Source organism: Megalobrama amblycephala, linkage group LG3 (assembly GCF_018812025.1).
Source record: "Megalobrama amblycephala isolate DHTTF-2021 linkage group LG3, ASM1881202v1, whole genome shotgun sequence".
In the NCBI taxonomy this organism is placed as follows: domain Eukaryota; kingdom Metazoa; phylum Chordata; class Actinopteri; order Cypriniformes; family Xenocyprididae; genus Megalobrama; species Megalobrama amblycephala.
Genome location: NC_063046.1, coordinates 28,148,626 through 28,169,704, shown reverse-complemented (window position 1 = coordinate 28,169,704; position 21,079 = coordinate 28,148,626). Strand labels below are relative to the sequence as shown.

The following is a 21,079-nucleotide window of genomic DNA, read 5'->3' as shown; positions in this document are numbered from 1 at the left end:
AATGCAAATGCTTTTGTACATTTTTCGATCTTACTGTTTTCCTCCAGCGCTTCCCTCCAAATGCACAGACTGTTCTCATACCTTGAACTGTGATTCACTGTGACAGCGAATATCTGCATGGAGTATGATGCATGATCACAAATGAATACAGGAAGTCACAATCATTTTTTCTGTTCATTTTCAAACTTTGAAACTTTCCTTTGTGGCAAGAATTTGATTTATTCTGAGATTTAGACTGACTAATTTGACTTTATACAAGCTTTATACATAACCAAGGGCTGTGAAGGATACACTATTATCAGTAGATTCACTGAAGGTGATGATGCTGTTGATATCAGGATATTTTATTCCCAATATATTTCAATTGTGCACCTCATATCCTTTTTCAGTTAATATATACAGTACAGTCCAAAAGTTTGGAACCACTAAGATTTTTAATGTTTTTAAAAGAAGTATCGTCTGCTCACCAAGGCTACATTTATTTAATTAAAAATACTGTAAAAAACAGTAATATTGTGAAATATTATTACAATTTAAAATAACTGTGTACTATTTAAATATATTTGACAAAGTAATTTATTCCTGTGATGCAAAGCTGAATTTTCAGCATCGTTACTCAAGTCTTCAGTGTCACATGATCCTTCAGAAATCATTCTAATATGCTGATTTGCTGCTCAATAAACATTTATGATTATTTTCAATGTTGAAAACAGTTTTTTTTCAGGATTCCTTGATGAATAGAAAGTTTTTTGAAAAAGTATTTTTTTTAAAAGAAATTAAAGAAATGAATACTTTTATTCAGCAAGGATGCATTAAATCAATCAAAAGTGGCAGTAAAGACATTTATAATGTTACAAAAGATTAGATTTCAGATAAACACTGTTCTTTTGAACTTTCTATTCATCAAATAATCCTGAAAAAAAATATTGTGCACAAATATTTTGTACAATTGTACACATTAAATGTTTCTTGAGCAGCAGATCAGCATATTAGAATGATTTCTGAAGGATCATGTGACACTGAAGACTGGAGTAATGATGCTGAAAATTCAGCTTTGCCATCTCAGGAATAAATTACTTTGTGAAATATATTCAAATAGAAAACAGTTATTTTAAATTGTAATAATATTTCACAATATTACTGTTTTTACTGTATTTTTAATTAAATAAATGTAGCCTTGGTAAGCAGACGAAACTTCTTTTAAAAACATTAAAATCTTAGTGGTTCCAAACTTTTGGACTGTACTGTATATTTTGAATTTTTCAGTTCTGGTGTTTCAGGGGTTAATTTACACTATACTTTTCAAAAGTTTGGGCTCAGTAAATTTTTTTCATTAGATCAAAAGTGACAATAAAGACATGTATAATTTTAAACATGTATATGAATGAATGAATGAATGAGGCATTTATATAGTACACTATACTACTGTAAACCAAAAGCGCTTTGTAATCATATCAGAGGTCCCTTAATGTTACAAAAGATTTCTATTTCAAATAACTTTCTGTTCATCACCTGAAAATTCAGCTTTGCCATCACAGGAATAAATTACATTTTAAAATATATTGAAAAAGAAACTGTTATTTTAATTTGCAATATTATTTGACAATATCACTGTGTTTACTGTATTTTGATCAAATAAATGCAGCCTTAGGTTAGCATAAGAAAGTCTTTCAAAAAAATCTTACTGACCACAAACTTTTGAATGCTAGTATATACTGTATATGTGGAAAAAGTCATTGATTGGAATTCATTTAGATTTACTTTTAGAAGTTCAAGGCAGATTATTGTCCTTGTTTTTATTCTTCACCTTTTCTTCCCTTTATGTTTCTTTATTATCCACACTCCTTCATCACCACCGGCATTAGTCCTGTCAGCTAATCAGTGGCATTAAATGAGCCATCCGATTAAGTTAGCATCATTAGCAAAACGTTCGGCAAACGAAGCGCGGCGTGCCACACAATCCTCCGAATTAGCTTTATTAGTGACATAATGTTCCTCTGAGGCCTCTGACATTTTACTCTCCACGAGAGGATTTACTTAATGAGTTAGCTGTTTCTGGCGCTCGCTCCACCAACTCCGCTGATGACCTCTGCCGAGTTTTACTCCGCTTTGGAGATGCTGAACACTGTCATCGTCTGATTGCGTATTCTAATTAACAGACTCGACTATTCTGAATGAATGGCATGTATAATGAATTTAATTCAGATTTCAAATAATCATGGCTTTTTTGGTAGTCAATTAAATTTTGCTAAAATGAGGACGTTTGGTAAAAATCAAGCTATCTTTGAACAACAATAGTAATCAAAAACACACTGTCCTGTGCTTATACATCTATCATGTTAGAGTGATATTGGAAACTGTAAGTTAATAAGTTTTGATTTTAGGACAAGTTTGGATAACAAACACAAGTGGTAACACCAGGGCCGGACTGGGCCAAAATTTCAGGCTGGAGAGTCTTACACTCATCCAGGCCATCCCATGCACTCACAACAAATTTTGAAACCATGGACAACCCTATATATATATATATATATATATATATTTTTTTTTTTTGCACAGCCCCAGGCAAAATAATTAAAAGTTCTCTCTTGAACTGCACCTTCACTTCCATTATCCTTTTCATTTTCCCCATCTCTCTGTCTTTCCCTTTGTGTGTGTGTGTGTGTGTGTGTGTGCGTAATTTTTTTAAACATATTTTCTTGTACCTGTCACTTCTTCATCAGCATGTCTACTGTCATGAACAGAACTGTCTCCACCTTGTTGCAATAACCACCTCATTGTAATTTTTTTGCACATAATTTAAATTTATTTTAGTTCAATTCTAAGTACATTTTTGTTGTTGTTTTATTTGATATTGGCTTAAATACCCAAGATTTAACAAAACTATATTTCATAAAAATTCTAAATTGCCTACATGTCAAAATTAGTAGGCTACAATAATAACTACTAATAATGACAATATCTTTATAGAAAACTAATCTGTTTGCTAAATTACTACTGTAACTTTACAATAGATAATAATGTCCTTTAGCATACAGTATTTTGACTGAGGATAGTAATGGGCTGCTATTGCAGTTTAATGCTTAGCTAAGTTAACAAAGCTACAGTACAAAACTACAGTAGCCTGTTAACAGATGAAACTGACCTGCATTTGAAGCCCTAAACAGGTTAGTAATTTCACTACATTTCGTTGCTGCTTCTTGGAGACCTATCCCTCTCTGCTCCACCTGACTGCTTTCTTCATCCTCGCACTGATTACTTTGAAACTGTTTGGCGGAAACTCGTGAGCCGAATCATAGTGTTGACAGTCAAGAGTAACCGAGCGGATCACTAAGTGCAGCAGACCACATTTTATTTTATTTTATTTTATTTTATTTTATTTTATTTTATTTTATTTTATTTTATTTTATTTTATTTTATTTTATTTTATTTTATTTTTCCATGCTCTTTTATCATGATTGTGGGTGGGTTAGCAAGCATTCCACATTATTCACATATTGACATGCTGCTTTGTCAATAAAAATGAAAAAAAAAAAAATGTTTTGTAGTTTAAAATGTCCTCTTTGTAAAGCACAACCCGTCATGTTCACCATCATTGTGTTTATAGTTGATATACTGTATTTAGTATGCTATTACTCAGACCTTCCTTTAGTTCCTCATCCTGCCGTGATACCTCCGTGTGATGTCTTGGAAACATGGCGCCTGGCATAACGATCACCTCCCCCACCCTACCCAGCCTTCCCTCCCGCTTTCATTTAAACCTCTCGAGCTGAAACACCTCTGTTCTGCTCCGTTCTGTCAAGTAAGGAACAAAAATGTGAGCTCAGCAGGAGCTCCAGAGAGGAGTTCTGTTCACTTCTGTTTTTTAATTAGTTCTATGGGGGAAGTCTTTAGCACTGTATGTTTGTTTTGACGAGTAGTCTTTGATCAGGCATTTTGCACACTCTATCAGCTGCCAACAGCGGTATGCTTTCCCTCAGCCTAACTGAGAGGTTCACAGTATGTGAATGTATTATTTTGAGTTAAAAGAAACTTGACATAGGCACTTTAAATGTAACCCTTTGACCTTGACCTTGCTCTTAAGTGCATTTCATGTAACTGTGTTGTGTGAAAATGATTTGTTCTGACAGTGTCAGGCTGGTTTAGGCCACAGCTCTCTGCCTGTTTGATTTTTTGCACATATTTCCACACCTGTGATGCTGCCTTGTCATTCCTCATGTCTACTGCAATTCAGATAGTTTCTCCATGAGCTAACATCAATCTCTGACTAGTTTACCTCACTTTACCTGCCACACTGCTTACAGTTTCAACTGGATTAAATTAAGCAGTCTTGTTAATTTGTTGTTTTAATTTAGTTGGAGTGTGTTTATCTGTTTGTCTCTTTCTGTCATCTCATATCATAGCAGTCATTTAGTTTGTCACATACTGCATGAACATTTCAGAATGGCTTCTCAAAAAAGCATGTTTCTCTCCTTTTGAGTTTGTAAATAACAGAACTGCACTACCATCTTTCCCAGTGCAGCTGTTTGGCTGAGTTGTGAAAAGTTAAAATTTTTTGCTGACTGGTTTTGCTGACTCCAATTCAGTAAAAAAAAAAAAAAAAAATGTCAACATGCTCTTGAGATCACTTTAGCAATCAGAAGCCCAAAAAAAGTCCATTCTGAAAAAAAAAAAAAAAAAAAAATTGTGCTTATTTTGTGCTTGCTGTTAATATTTCAAACCCCAGTGTTGTGTTTACATATTTATGGGATCTTAACACAGATTTGGGGTTAAAAAGACATAGGCTATGAATGTTCAACATCAGTATCTTAAATTTTAACCAAACAATTCAAAGCAATTCCAGTGTACGAGGGATGTGTAAGGAAAAATGTCATTTTATTTTACTGAAAATATTCTGTGTAAGAATGTCAGAAATAGACATGACAACACACAGTGAGTCATATGTTTATGTTGCCTCTCGGCTCTATGAATAAATCTAATAATATGAGAATGTGATTCAATCTAGATGCGTATATGCCATCACATCTTTCCGTGTGTAACTTAGCAATTAAACAGAGTGCTGATATTGAGGAGATTACATCTTTCTTGCTCTTTCCTTCATGCAGATCCAGTGATTATGGGTCAACCTACACCAAGCTTAATCTGATGCCTGGGACAACCATCATAGTCACAAACTTCTACATTTGTCCCACCAATAAGAAAAAGGTGAGAGGACCATACACACTTCACTAAATCCTATTACAGATCTCCATTTTCATGCCATTTTCTTTCATAGAAAGTTTTAGATTGTGAGGCACAGATCTACAAATCTACAAATTCTTTGATTTTTTACAAAGAATCGCATACTCACTTTCCCCCCTTTACTATTATCAAGATGTGTGTATATGATTGTGATATTAATTTTTTTCACCACATATGTTAATGAATATGTGAATATCGTAATTAACTATCATGCACAGGCACTTTGCAATTAACACTCAATTATAAGTTATTGGCAACAGTGGATGTTTAAGCACATATCAGGGATTTACATGACTTTACAAAATGGTACTTAAGAGCTCCATATGGTTCTTCTCACTTAATATGTATTCAAATACGTCTAATAAATATGTCCTGTCCTGTGAGTGTGTGCAAGTATAATTAAATGTGAGGAGTTTAAGGTCATGTGAATTTTTTTCCCCGTCTATGCAGATTGATGGAAATGATCACCCTAGAGCAACTATGACATGTTCAAGCGTGTCAAAGTCATCCTAATGAAGTTTACAGGGATCTCCTGCTCATTAATAATCTCCTCACAACCTCTTAAACATGAACACACACAGACGTCACAGCCGAATAAGTGCTAGCTGTCTGTAATAGGCAATTTAGCAGAGACACATCAAAGCTTGTCTGCTGCCCTCAGCTCTAGTCACAATGCGCAATATTAATAATTAACAGGAAAATACGTTACTCCGAATGTTATGCGGGTTTAGGACATGGCTGTGATTTGATGCTTGTGGCTGGGACATGAATTGCACAGGAAGTAAAGGAAAAGTAACTCCACAGTCACTCCTGATGGAACCTCTTTCCCCCGTCAGACTCCTTTATTTTTAAATCTCGGACGACCATACCTTGACCGTTGACACAAAGAGCGTTTTGAACGGGGCCAGACAACACAAGCACTTTCTGCAGTGTCTGGGGAAAAAAGTGGCTTTTATGAAAACAGACACTTCCAGGCTTCTAAGGAACAAAACTCGAGTGTCCTCATTGATGGCACTGCCGGTCTGGGGCACTTACAGTGAGCAGCAGGGAAAGCCTCTGTTTGCTGTTAGCTGGCAACACATTTCAACTCTGACTCACAGAATTGATACTTGTGCTGCTGGACAGTGGTTGCCATATGCTATTCATCAAAATCACACACTTCTCACAACGCTCTGCTTGTCTTTATATCATTATGATGCTGTTATCTATTGTGTTATTTCACTAAGGCATCTATATATAAATTATTTTTTTTATTATTATTTGGTTGGATGGGAGATATGTTGAATATTCATAAGATATGTTGATTATTGACAACAATTTTGACAATGTTTTGATAACAGTATAAAATTAATCAACATTGTGCAGATCATGTTCATTTTATTTTGTCCGTTAAGTCTCTTAAAGACATTATGTCATGTGAGTATTGGAGCATTAAGAGCATTATATATATATATATATATATATATATATATATATATATATATACACACACACACACACACACACACACTACCGTTCAAAAGTTTGGGGTCAGTAAGATTTTTTAATGTTTTAAAAGAAGCATCTTCTGCTCACCAAGCCTGCATTTATTTGATTAAAAATACAAACAAAAACAGTAATAATGTGAAATATTATTCCAATTTTAAAAAAGCTGTCTTTGTAAGTCTTCAATGTCACATGATCCTTCAGAAATCATTCTATTCATAAATCATTCATATATAAAATTATATATTTATAATATATATAAAGTTGAAAATGATTTATTATAAAGAATATTATTTATCTTTATATTTATATAAAATTTATATTTATGTTGTTTTTCTAAATGGACAAAATCGCTCTTATTTTTATAAATGTAATTGAAATATTTTATTATAATTGTTTCATCTCTTTATTGTTATGAAAGTTATTTTTTTATGAACAAAAATAGCTTTTTTTTTTTTTACTAAATTTATTTTTATTTTATGTTCCTGTGTCTGGATGCTCAAACAAAGAAAAGCAATGTCTGATAACACCACAGGACCACAGTGTTTATACTTCAGCTGTATTACTCAGCCCTATCTGGGTGTGTATTTATAAATCAAAAAGTGTGTCTGGGTTTGTGAGACACGGAGAGAGTGATAGTGAATGCGCTGCTACACCCCACAGGTCACTGTACAACTACACAATGTCAATCAGTGTGGCGTTAGACAGGGTCCCAGCGTAGAGGAGCAGGATCAAACGCCACTGATCCAAAACCAAAGCGTCTGGCCCCCTCATTTCTACAGCGATGAGCTCAACCGAGCATGAATGAATGCAAGAGACACAGAAAGAAAGAAACGTCAGAGGGAAAAACAGAAAAGCAAGTCTGACAGCAGTTGCAAATAAAGCTATCCTTGGCTCTAATATATCTGACCTCCATTAAATCACATTTCTAAGTCCCTTAACGAAGATGAGCAGTATATTTTCTCAGTCTCTAATTAGAAATATTCAGCAGTGGAATTAACAGCAGCTGATTCTGCAGTAATGGATTCAGTGGAGTTCGGTGCCGCCCGCCTTCATTTTGTTAATAGCTTGCTCTGTTCAGACAAAGAGTTTAAGCAAACAGTTTAATTTCAAATGGCATAAATTTCACTTCCTTTGTCCCGTGTTATCTCTTGCTGGAACTCCAGCTAGTAATTATTCAGGAAATAATGTGTGATTTGTCCATACTAGAGATACGGGGAAAGTTCATTAATGGGAAATGGCCTTGAAAATGAGAAAGAAGGACGTTTCTACTTTATCAGAGAAATGTTGTTATACTTTCATGTTTTTTTTCAGATTCTGCATTGTTTGAAGAATTTATACACACACACACACACACACACACACACACACACATATATATATATATATATATATATATATATATATATAGTTGCAAGAAAAAGTATGTGAACCACTTGCAGAATCTGTGAAACCACTTGCAGAATCTTGTGGATTATATGTAAACATCTTTTATGTAAAATATCTTATTCAGGAGAGTACTAAATAAAAAATAACATTTTAATAAATTTTGTATTATCTCCTTTATTTTGTTAAAATTATTCACATTTTCACAGATTCTGCAAGTGGTTCGCATACTTTTTCTCGCAAATGTATATATCCTATAAATATTAAATATTATTAAGCAGTCTTTTCCTGCCGGCTGTCATCCAAACTGGATGCTTCCATAATTTGAAGGGCATAAACAAATTTTGTTGTTTTCTGTGTTCAGTTAAATGGTGTAACATAGTCTTTCCAGATATAATTCTCAGCCATTGTGGTGTGTGTTTTATGAGCGCTTGCAGAAGAGAAGTCCTCTCACATTCTCAGGGACTCGTTCTGTTGGAAAAACTCCCATTACTTCAGCAGCTGTAGTCAGAGCATGAGGCCCGAGATTAAAATCTCCTTGCTCAGTGTCTTGAAACCGAGCTAAAACAGATATAAAAGACAGTGGCTATCTCTGACATTTGGGAGTTTAATACATGCATTGGAAAGTGAGTGAAGCAAACCAGTGTTCACACCCTCCAGTCGGGAAAGCAGAAAGGCCACGTCCACGAGCGTGACTGGTTAATGGAATGATGTTCCTCTAGGTGAAAGTTCTCATAGGAAAGAGGGAAGAGAGATAAAAGCCAAGAGATGTTCACTTGTTTCCCATAGCTGCTCTATCTTTAAGAATTTAGCAGGATTTTCTCACATTTTCTTTCTTGGCAAAGAAAGAAAATGTGGTAAAGGATTTTAGTTGCCCTATCTGGGTTTATCCAGACATAAAGCTCATAGGCTGTGAGACTTCACTGTAAATTGGCATGCTAACCCACTGTGATACAGTACTTGAAGTGTAGAGGGATCTTGATCTGTTGCTAATGGTTTTATAAGAGATAAATAAATGTTGGACTATAATTATTTTAGAGGTAATTCCCATTTACTCATCATTTGAAAACATTATTATATTATTAGTAGTAGTAGTATTGTTGATGTTATAAACTAATTAATTCAAGTTAAATCTTAAATTTCAAAATATGAATATTGGCATTTCTCCACAACATCCACTATAATTTGCATTCAGTTTGAAAAGGACATTTTGCCAATTATTAACTACAGACAAATAAATACTCTTTTAAGATTTTTTATGTTTTATGTTTTGATGTCCTTAAATGCTGAAAAAAAAAAAAAAAATTATTATTTATTTATTTAAGCTGTAGAAGATTTATTTATTTTATTTAAACTTTAGAAGATTATGGAGTCTAGAAAGTAGTCTATAGTTTAACCAAGAATAAGTATTACAAATTGTTTCTTGGTCTCTTTAACTCGTAATGAGCTTTAAACTCCATTGTAATGTGTGCCTACATGCACACACACATACACTCCTTACACCACTGAAGGAACACTTTCTCACACCCATAAACTAACAACCTCAGACCTACCGTTGCATGCAAAAGTATGGGAACCACTTGCAGAATCTGTGAAATTGTGAATCATTTTAACAAAATAAGAGAGATCATACAAAATGCATGTTATTTTTTATTTAGTACTGTCCTGTGTAAGATATTTTAGATAAAAGACGTTTACATAGTCCACAAGACAAAAAATAGCTGAATTTATTAAAAGAACCCTGTTCAAAAGTTTATGAACCATTGGTTCTTAATACTGTGTGTCATTACCTGGATGATCTACAATCTTTTTTGATCTATGATCTTTTTTGTTTTGTGATGGTTGTTTATGAGTCCCTTGTTTGTTCTGAGCAGTTAAACTGCCCAATATTCTTCAGAAAAATCCTCTAGGTCCTGCAGATTCTTCAGTTCCCTTTCGAAAGGGAACTCTACACTGCGTTTGAAACGCATATGGGGAACGCCTCTCTGTGAACTGGTGTCTGAAAACAATATCAACTCACGACAATCCTATTGGCCTGCGACAGCCAATGATGTCATCCTAGCGAGACCCGGAAGTATATAAGGAACGCCTAGAGAACCAGTCAGTATCTTTTCGTCTTCAGGGACTGTTTTATTTGAAACGATATCAAACCGATATTAAGGTAAGACAATTTATGTCTGACAAACGTTTCAGGAAGTGTGTGCATCTGTGTCCCATAGTGTTGACATCTGATCACACACATAACTTATAACGTTGCCTTTTTATAAGAACAAAAGAGCATGTACAGGCAGTTCTTGTGGGATCTGTCTGTTTGTTATTGTGAGTGTGTTTTAATTGTAAAATACTCCACTCTCTTCTGGTCTTTTCCTCGAGAGGAGAATGACCGGCAACTGCACCTAATGGTTCAGGTCTTACTCTTGCTGAGGCAGAGTAGAGACTAGATCATGGGGTTCCCCGTGACCTTCGATGGCTAACGGGAGAGAGCTGTGGGATTATGATGATGTGTTGTCTTTGACATCATTAGATTCAGCAGCAGTTGCTCTTCGTGTTCTAAAGCCAAACAAGAGAGCAGGAGATGGCTGATGAGGATGAAAATGGTGAGCCTCCTGAATCCTCAAAGCCACGCTGCCCCCGTGTATTTACAGCTGTGTGAGTTTATGGAACGTGCCTTTGGCAGACTGCAGCTGCCATTGGAGCAGGTTAAGAAGAAACCGCTCGTGGATTGTTCATCGAAAGGTTCCTTTTTTTGCCATAATCCTCCAGCCACCGTAAGCTTTCCATTCCTTTTTCATCTTCATACTGATATCAAGAAGGCATGGAAGGATCTGTATTCAGCTCGCATTCATCAACATCAGCAGGTTAATTCGCTGGTTTTGATGGAGTGAGTATGGGTACGTGTCGATGCCTCCTACTGACGAGATGGGTGCAACCATCTCGTGATATAGGCAGGCTCCAACGCTCTATACGTGGCAGCAGGTCAGGAGGGTGCTGCTTTACACACAATGTCTGTTTGTAAGCATATCAGTTAGAGCTGCTGAAATTGGCTTGGTAGGTCTCTTTATATTTATAATCAGTTTTCTGTATATGATGCGGACTAAGGGCCCTGAAGTTCCATTAGGTTGGCTGGAACGATATATTATTAGGGTAGTACTTTGTTTGTCCCCTTTTTTGGATGTGTTGGCTTCAGATAACGAAGCCACCATTCATATGTATTCAGATGTCGGCTTTAACTAAGCCGCACTGTTAGCCAACTTTTGGTTAATTAGCTTTCTCCTCTGGTAAATGCTAGAGTTTTGAGATTAGCTTTCACTAACTTCAGATAGATCTATGTTTAGCGTCGGCCTTACAGGCCACCTGACATTGTGTGCTTTGGTTGAGCTTTGCTCCTCTGAGCTTTACTGTAGAAATTTAGTATTCTCAGAGTTTGCCTCCTCTCAGTTGAGAGTCGTTGGTAGAGGCTGTTGTTTCTTAGCCCCAGGCAAATCTATGTTTATGTGTTGGCCTATAAGCCTAGGCTAGAACTAGGGTTTAGGCGGTCTGCTAGTAGCATTTTATTTTTTATACTACCCCTGTTATGTGAGTGTAGTTTTTCCTAGTTCTGGCCTCCTCTTATCAGAGTTGTCAGGCCAAGGCCCATTGTCCCTTTGGTGTAGGTGCAAAATAGATAGCAGCTAAGGTAGCAGACTATTGCTAAGTCTCCCTGGTGCCGTTGTCTCAGGCAGTGTAGGCCCCTTTTCACTATGTGAATAGAAACTTTGTTGCTGTGGCCCCGCTCCCCCAGAACTAATCTAGTGGTACTTTGACTTCAGTTTTTCCCCTGAACTCCTTGAACTATGTTCAAGCTAGAGTGATGTGGTTGTAGCTTTTTATGAAAGCTCCTGTTCCATAGGGTTCAGTACAGATTGTATCTGTTTTTGGTGAGAATTTCTGATGTGAAGTACCCACCTTGTATTTTGGGGTTATAATCAGGGTTGGATTAATAGTACTCCCTTGTTGTTCAAGGTTATTGTACTTTAATATGTTAGTTCTTATTCTTGCCCTAAACTTTGTGAGCTCAGTAACTCTAATACTGCCACAGGCTAGCACCCGTGTGTTCTGGAGTAGTAGGCTTGACTTTGGCCTCCTTTAGAGTATGGTGACATAGTTTGTACTCTCCTTGCTGAAAGGGTAAAAAGTGTTTTTACTGAGTATATTGTCTGTTGGAATGTATAAGCTCAGGTTGAGTTTAATAAAGTTAACCTCATTACATAGTTTGGTTTTCATATATGGCTCCCTTAGAACTTGAACACTGCCACAAGCTGACACTTGTGTTGTTTGAAGTAGGAGGCTCTGTTTGGGCCTCCTTCAGAGCACAATAGCTTGTTGTAATACAAGGCATGTTGGCAGATGTTTTAGTTAGAGTTTGCTCACTTGGAAAACTAGCACTGCCACAGGTTGACGCCCGTGTCATTCTGAAATCTCAGGTCTTGTTTGGACCTCCCTCAGAGCATGATGGCATAAGTTTGTACTCCTCTTGCTTAAAAAGTAAAAAGTGTTTTTACTGAGTACATTGCTGGTGGAATGTGTGCATAAAGTTCTATATTTTGTCCTATATGTAAGCCCAATAACTCTATTGCTGCCAAAGGTTAGCACCTGTTTCCGTAGTAGTAGGCTTTGTTCTGGCCTCCTTCAGAGCATGGTGACTAAGTTTGTACTCCCCTTGCTGTAAGGGTAAAAATTGTTTTGTTTTTTTACTGAGTATATGACCTGTTGGAATGCATAGCTCAGGTTGAGTTTATTTAGGGAACCTCTCTGTACAGTTTGGTTCCTATGTAGCTCCTTTTTAGAGTTAAACACTGCCATAAGATTTGATAGTGTTGTTGGAGTAGAAGGCTTTGTCTTGGGCCTCCTTCAGAGTACAATACCTTGTTATATCACAAGTTTTGTTGGTAGATGTTTAATTAGAGTTTGCTCACTTAAAACTAGCACTACCACAGGTTTATGCCCGTGATCTTTGAAGTAGTAGGCCAGTACTGGCCTCCTTTAGAGCATGGCGGCGTATATCCTTTGTACTCCCATTAATGTGAGTTAAAAAGTGTTTTTATTGAGTACATTGCCTGTTGGAATGTGTAGATTTAAGCTCAGGTTGAGTTAAGTTAGGTAACCTCACGTGATTGTTTGGTTTCAGATTACGTTCCCTTGTAGCTTACACACTGTCACTCGCTGACGCCCTTGTTTTCTGGAGTAGTAGGCCATGCTTGGGCCTCCTTCAGAGCACGTTGACGTAGTTTGTACTCCTCTTGTTTAAAGAGTTAAGTGTTTTACTGAGTACATTGCCTGTTGGAATGTGTGGGACAGATTTAAGCTCAGGTTGAGTTTAATAGTTAACCTCACTAGATAGTTTGGTTCTCATTTTGCTCCCTTAGAACTTAGACACTGCCACGAGCTCATGCCACGTGTCTTTATGTAGTTGCAGGCCCTGGCTGGGCCTCCTTCAAGAACATGATGGCGTAGGTCTGTACTCCTCTTGCTTAAAATAGTAAAAAGTGTTTTTACTGAGTACACTGCCTGGCAGAAAATTAGCTGAGGCTAATTAGCTAGATTTGGCTTCCTTGAGCTTAGACAATGCCACCGGCTGACACCTGTGTATTTCTGTAATAGTAGGCCCTGTTCAGGCCTCTTTCAAAGCAGATTGGCGTAGTTTGTACTCCTCTTGCTTAGAGAGCAAAAAGTGTTTTACTGAGTACATTGCCTGTTGGAAAGTGTTGAATTTAGCTCAGGTTGAGTACTTAACCTCACTGGAGAGTTTGGTTATCATATTTGGCTCCCTTAGAGCTTAGACACTGCCATGAGCTGACGCCACATGTCTTTCTGGAGTCATAGGCCCTTTTTTGGGCCTCCTTCAGAACATGATGGCGTAAGTCTGTACTCCTCTTGTTTAAAGAGTAAAAGGTGTTTTACTGAGTACACTGCTTGTCAGATTGTGTTGAGATAGACTGTTATGTGGGCACTCTACAGTCTTTTTCTGCTAGCTTAACTCGTTTCAATCTGAACAAGTTCCCAGGTTTGTGGGTTCTTGTTTTATCAGCAATTAAGCTGTTTTAGGTGTGTGGCCTTCACAGGCCGCCCTTTAAGCTATTCCCCCCATATCTGGGCATCCTTTAAGCAGATTAAGCATGTAGTTTCACATGTTTGACCTTTTGCAAGGCTGCTGTGATATATTTCTACACGATGTAGAACTATGTCATGTTGTAGGCCCCCTTCTGGGCCTCCATGATTTTGTGCCTAGAGACAGTTCGTTGGCCAAGACTAGGTTTCTGTGAGACCAGGTCGGCCTCCCTGGTGGCAATCAGGGTCGAGTACGTTCCCCTGACAAGTGACTGGCAATGGTTCCTTCGGGCCCCCTGGCCACATTCCCTCAAAGCTACCCTCTTTTCTCTGAAGCCTTTGAGCTGCCTTGGTAGGCCTTCTGTGGAAGGCCTCTTTGAGGCTTATAGCTTGGGCTGTTGGCCATAGGGAATGCTGTCACTGACAGCCTATGTATGACCCATATGGGGAGTGGTTCTGGCATTTCAGTTGAAATTGCTAGTTCTGATGTTTGTCTAGCCATCTTTGGCATGCACTCCCCCTTTCAAAAGAGAACGTCTCAGGTTACATATGTAACCATGGGTTGATATTGTTTTCAGACACCGGTTCACACGAAGGCGTTCCCCATATGCATTTCAAACGCAGTGTCTCATTCCCTGTTCTCAGGGAACCATGGTTACATGCGTAACCTGAGACGTTTTCAATGATTTTTTGCATATTTGAACCCTTTCCAGCAGTGACTGTATGATTTTGAGATCCATCTTTTCACACAGGTCTTAATGCATTGTGTTTCCTTCTGGAGCATCAGTGAATGTTTGCATTTTTTTTTATGTGTTTGAGTCCCTCAGTTGTCCTCAGTGTGAAAAGATGAATCTCAAAATCATACAGTCACTGCTGGAAAGGGTTCAAATATGCAAAAAATCCTTGAAAACTGAAGAATCTGCAGGACCTGGAGGATTTTTCTGAAGAACAGAGCTCAGTTTAACTGCTCAGAACATCTTTTATGTAAAATATCTTACTCATGACAGTAATAAATAAAAAATAACATGCATTTTGTATGATCTCTCCTATTTTGTTAAAATTATTCACATTTTCACAGATTCTGCAAGTGGTTCCTATACTTTTTCATGCAACTGTACTAAAACACACTGCTTGAAATTCTGAATGTGATTTATTGTCTTGGATCACTTCAGTAATCCTGCAGTAGTTGCTAAGAATATCATCAGACCCTGTAATAAAGTTTTTGATGTGACAGTGACCTTGTTTATGCTCCTGACCTTGAGTAGAGATCGATAACACTGATAAATGTCGCTGATTTATTTTCACACACAGTTTGGCCTCTTGTCATCATTGCCATTATATGGAATTTGTGACAGATCAAATGGATTGGTCTGAACTGATTTACCATAACCAGTCAATAAAAGACAAAATTCAGTACCTTCACTGTATTGCAATGTCTGATAACCAAGACTTGATTCTTTCCATTCAAATGGAAGAGAAAGCATTTTCCATTGCAGCTTTGATTTATTGAGGGATTTGTTTTCTTCATCATCTTCAAAATTCTATACAAATAAATCTGAAGTGTGACATTTCTGTAGCAATAACCTCACTTAAACATATTTGCAAAAAGAATGACTAAAAACTTTCCCTTGGTCAGACAGACTTTAACTCTTTAAAAAATGTAATCAGTATTACCCCCATTAACCCACATTTTGTTTCTGTCATTATTTAAGCTTGGTTTTCTATAATTATCTGTTGACATTAGATAAATGTGTGTTAATTATACCCACAACACTTTAAAGGTCATGCGTACACTTTCGAGTTTCATTTTGTGGCTCTGATTTGCAAGAGTCTTTATAAATCATACTGCAGAGTACATGCCTGTAGAAGAGTTGCAGAGCAAGCAGAAGAGGCTTTATTGGATGCAGTTTATGAAACATAAAGTTGTCTTGTGTGGAACAAAATATTTTATTTTAAATGTAATATATATTGTGTTTGTTCGTTACTGTAGTTTTAAAACAGCTGTTCTTTCTTCATATAGGCCTTCTAACTCTATTTGACTATTTAGAAAGTGCCTGCATGAGGTTTTAAATGACTGCTCTTATGTGCATCATATCATTTTCACTCCCCTTGATTCATTATTTCTCATTTAGATTTATTTTATTTCATTTATGCTATCCTGCTGTACTGACGAGAAACTAAACGGCAGCGCATCCTTGAAGATCTGCCAGCAGTGGCTTTTTCGTGCCAAGAGTCTGCTAATGTTTTTGCTTAATAATGCATGCAATTATGTGTACAGTAGTTAACACAAACCAAACTTATGCCTTTTGCATCTGTATCTATCTTTATGTGTTAATGTATTAAGCTCAAAATGCATTGCAGACTGAATGCAATAAATAAACAGGTAAAATTAAATAGGTAAAAAACAAAAAACAAACAAAAAAAACAGTATGAGTCATATAGTAAAAGGAAAGACTGGACACATGCAGGACACTCTGTACTGGAGCTCTTTATTTATTTACTTTTTGTAGTCTGGTAGTCTAACCTCAGACCGTCAAATCAATACAGCAGTCAGTTTGATACACAAGAGCACCCACAAAAGCAACATGTAAAACATTTTGATTCAGTGTTGTTCTATATCTCAGTGTTTTAATGTCCCAAACTTTGATATAATACTCTCTAATTTCTTAACTCACTTTAATTTCTAACCTTTTTTGCTCTGTAAATCTTTTATATTTTTACCCAGAGTCTTACAACCTCTGCTGGTTGGTACTTATGTGTATGACAGTGACAACCACTTTGGCTCATTTCTAATTGGTTAAACTGACAGTGTTACTGTATAACCATGTCTACACATTCAATAACTGAATATAAGATGCACACTTTGAACATACACTGGAAATAGTAGACCATCCAGGAACTTTTTTATGATTTGATACTAATTCTAATCTCAATACTTTATATGACGGATTGTATGCAAATTGGGACCCAGGGCCAGTTTTATAATATTTGATAGATTTTTTTTTTCTGAGATAGATTGGCTGTGACTGCACTCTGAAATAGTTTAATCACACCTGGATGGCGGCCAAAGTGTTTGAGGATAAAATGATTGTAGCTGAAAAGAGGTGATGGAGGTTACAGATAAATTCATGATGACGTGGAGTGTCTTTGAGGGCTTACAGATGGATTGATTGTGTCTGCTCTCAGCTGATATGGAATTCTGGCTGCTGTGTTCAACTGAACCGTCTCTTGTGAAAGGGAGATGGACGATGAAAGACATTTTAATCATCTTGCATAGACACACACACATTCATATTCAGTGGGGTCCAAAAGTCTGAGACCACATTACAATATTCAAGTTCATAAATCATAAAGTTTTATATTTAAACCATAAAGTTTAAGGATTTTAAATGAAAAATAAGTATTGATTCTGCACTATTTCTAGGTAATTAATCAAATAAGCAAGTTTGTGACATGGACACTAATACTGAGCCTGCTTCTTTGAGGGCGCATCAGTGGCGGTACTGACTCGCTTGGTGTACTAAAAATAATGTTTTCCTCTTTTCCTCTATAAAGAATCTTTTGTGTGAAAGGTGCCCTAGAATCAAAAAATGAATTTACCTTAGCATGGTTGAATAACAAGAGTTCAGTACATGGAAAAGACATACATTGAGTTTCAAACTCCATTGTTTCCTCCTTCTTATGTAAATCTCATTTGCTTAAAAGACCTCTGAAAAACAGGCGAATCTCAACATAACACTGACTGTCACGTAACATTTGGGATCATTAATATGTACGCCCCCAATATTTGCATATGCCAGCCCATGTTCAAGGCATTACACAAGCCAGTATTAAAGGTCCCGTTTTTCGTGTTTTTTTGTTTCGCGTGTAAAAAAACACAGTATTTTTCACATAATTTACTTATCTGTATACCGCTGTTTCCACTGTCATAAAAACGGGCTGATGACTTCCTTGTTCTATGAAGTCCCTCCTTCAGAAATACGTAACGAGTTCTGATTGTGCCAGTGGTTCCTGTGTTGTGATTCGACAGCAGTTTAGCGCATCTTGCCCGGAAAGGTCACGCCTCTTACCATAACGTGGAGATGCAGGCGCTCAGTGTTATTGTAAATATGTCTTTAATTTTACCCTATCAATTTGAGCCGGAATCAGACCCGGTGATTGGACTGCGGGATGAAAATAACAGCGTTTCGACGACATGGCGACAAACACACTCTACAAACGCAACTCTTGTGTATTCCTGTGGGCGGAGGTTAGTCAAAAAACTGTTTTAGTGACGTCATTAAAGAAGGAAGTAGAGGGATGTAGTCCAAACTGGCCGTTCGATGTAGGCGACTTCTGTTAAATAAAATATCTCGCTTGGCATTGAACTTTGAGCTTTAAAATTTTACAGATTTTATTTATACTCTAACAACAACATTACACACTAACTAAAGTTTGAAACATGGGATCACGAAGAACGGGACCTTTAACGTCTGGAGCAGCACAGCTGAATCATCAGACTAGGTAAGCAAGCAAGAACAACAGCGAAAAATGGCAGATGGAGCAATAATAACTGACATGATCCATGATAACATGATATTTTTAGTGATATTTGTAAATTGTCTTTCTAAATGTTTTGTTAGTTAGCATGTGGCTAATGTACTGTTAAATGTGGTTAAAGTTACCATCGTTTATTACTGTATTCACGGAGACAAGAGAGCCGTCGCTATTTTCATTTTTAAACACTTGCAGTCTGTATAATTCATAAACACAACTTCATTCTTTATAAATCTCTCCAACAGTGTGTAATGTTAGCTTTAGCCACGGAGCACTATCAAACTCATTCAGAATCAAATGTAAACATCCAAATAAATACTATACTTACATGATCTGAATCCATTTGAGGGTTATATTGACTGTTTTATAGTCAAGAGCTCGGGAGGCAGGGAGCGCGAGATTTAAAGGGGCCACAGCCTGAATCAGTGCATAGTTAATGATGCCCCAAAATAGGCAGTTAAAAAAATGAATTTAAAAAAATCTATGGGGTATTTTGAGCTGAAACTTCACAGACACATTCAGGGGACACCTTAGACTTATATTACATCTTGTGAAAGAACGTTCTAGGGCACCTTGAAGGAAAGGTTCCATGGATGTTCCTGAATCATAGATGCCAAAAAAGAATCTTTATTTACTGTATGTGAAATAAAAGATGAACAAAAACCCAAACAAACAGTTTCTAACAACCTTCTTTCTGAGCATGCAAGACAAATTTCAGATCTTTATAATATAAATTGTAAAAACAGACTAAAAATAGAAGCATTTTGACTATTGCTCTCAGGCTTGTGGACCCCACTATCCGTATTGGCATTAACGTGAGTGGATTTGATTTGCAATCACAAAGAATTCCCTATAGACATAATGTGATTTATCACTGCTAATGAGCTATAGAATTACTTTACAGTTGTACATTAAAGCAGACTATTCAAATACTTGCCATTTCTGCTGAGTTAACAAAGAGGTAATTTTCCTATTTTGCAAGTCATGACACTGAGGAATCCCCAAGCTATTTGTTTTGCGAGTGCTTGAGCATCCTCTTTCTGTTGTTCACTCTCATTTCCTGTGACAGATGGTTTAGTGCTAAAGTGCATTAAGGTCACTTTCAGTTGATTGACAGATTGTGATTGTGCTGCTGTATTGTTCTCTGACATTCCCACACTGATTTATGACATTCGTCTTTTGCTTTTGTTTCTCTTGTTATTGCTCATTGCCAAGTTGATGTTTGAAAAATGACAGCTTGATGGCAATGTGTGCCTACGTGTGCACATACTGGCACCCGTCTTTGGCAAATGATATTTTCTGGCAATCTGTTATTATTTTTACAGATGATGTCAGACAGAGACAGAGAGGGTTTATCTTTTCTGAATGTCTCATACACTCATACATTCATCAGAAAGCTTGTGTGAGAGGATGAAAGAGAGTGAGACTGCCAGCGGCAATGTATCCCATCAGAAAGATTCAATGCTCTCTCTCTCTCTCTATCCCTGTGTTTGGATAGTTCAAACATAATGCAGGTGTGCTGATGGAAGTCTGTGGCTTTCTTGCGTTTTGTTACTTAAATTACATAGTGGGAAAACTAAGGTGCTGTTATCCATTTTAAGCATAACTATACATGTTTAAAAAAGGGCAATGGTCTGAATTCTTCTAGATGTCTTTTGTTGTAATTTTATAGCTGCTGGGTTGAAGTTCCTGGCTGTAAGTGACAGTGAATGTTCTTTCATGTCCTGCATCACAGGTTTACACGCTGATTATTTCACTCCTTTCCTCTTCTCCTGGCTTTTTTTTTTTTTTTTCATCTCTTCTTCTCTACACAACTTGAAGTTTTATTGTATGTTATTTTTGGGTCAAATCCATATGTAACTGAAACACACACATGCAGTGCTGAAGCCTGCCTGTTAACCCTTTAAGGCTGTATATTCATTCCAATGGTTATTTCAAAAATGTTTTGTATTGAATGCTGCATGGTTAAAGTCAACTAGCCAACTGTATGGGTGACATATCAGGACAACAACAAAAAATCTTATTTTGAAACGAAGCACGGTGGCATCTGAAGCATAATTTAAACTATTATATTTATATCCAGTTACAATATGATATTAACATTAGATGTTCAATAATTAACAGAGTCGTTATGTAGCATATGAGGTACAGTCCACTACTGTACATTAAACACTAAACTGCTTTAGTGAGATTTCAGTAATAATGTTCAAACAAATTTTGTCCAAAACAATTGCTGTTACTCTTTGCCATGAACATTTTAATAATCTTACACTGTTTTAGTTGTTACAGTAATAATCATGTCGAATTCTAACAATAAAATGTAATATTAAAAACTAATAAATAA

General features: G+C 36.6%; 1 protein-coding gene across 3 annotated transcripts in view; it reads left to right on the top strand.

Moving 5' to 3' along the window:
- sorcs2 (sortilin-related VPS10 domain containing receptor 2) overlaps nt 1–21,079 on the top strand; it is a 212,532-nt gene that overhangs the window by 122,568 nt on the left and 68,885 nt on the right. For all 3 annotated transcript variants that reach the window (XM_048184819.1, XM_048184821.1, XM_048184820.1), the window contains exon 3: nt 5,106–5,205. In XM_048184819.1, coding sequence (XP_048040776.1) covers nt 5,106–5,205 — 100 coding nt within the window. The remainder of the gene's footprint in view (nt 1–5,105; nt 5,206–21,079) is intronic.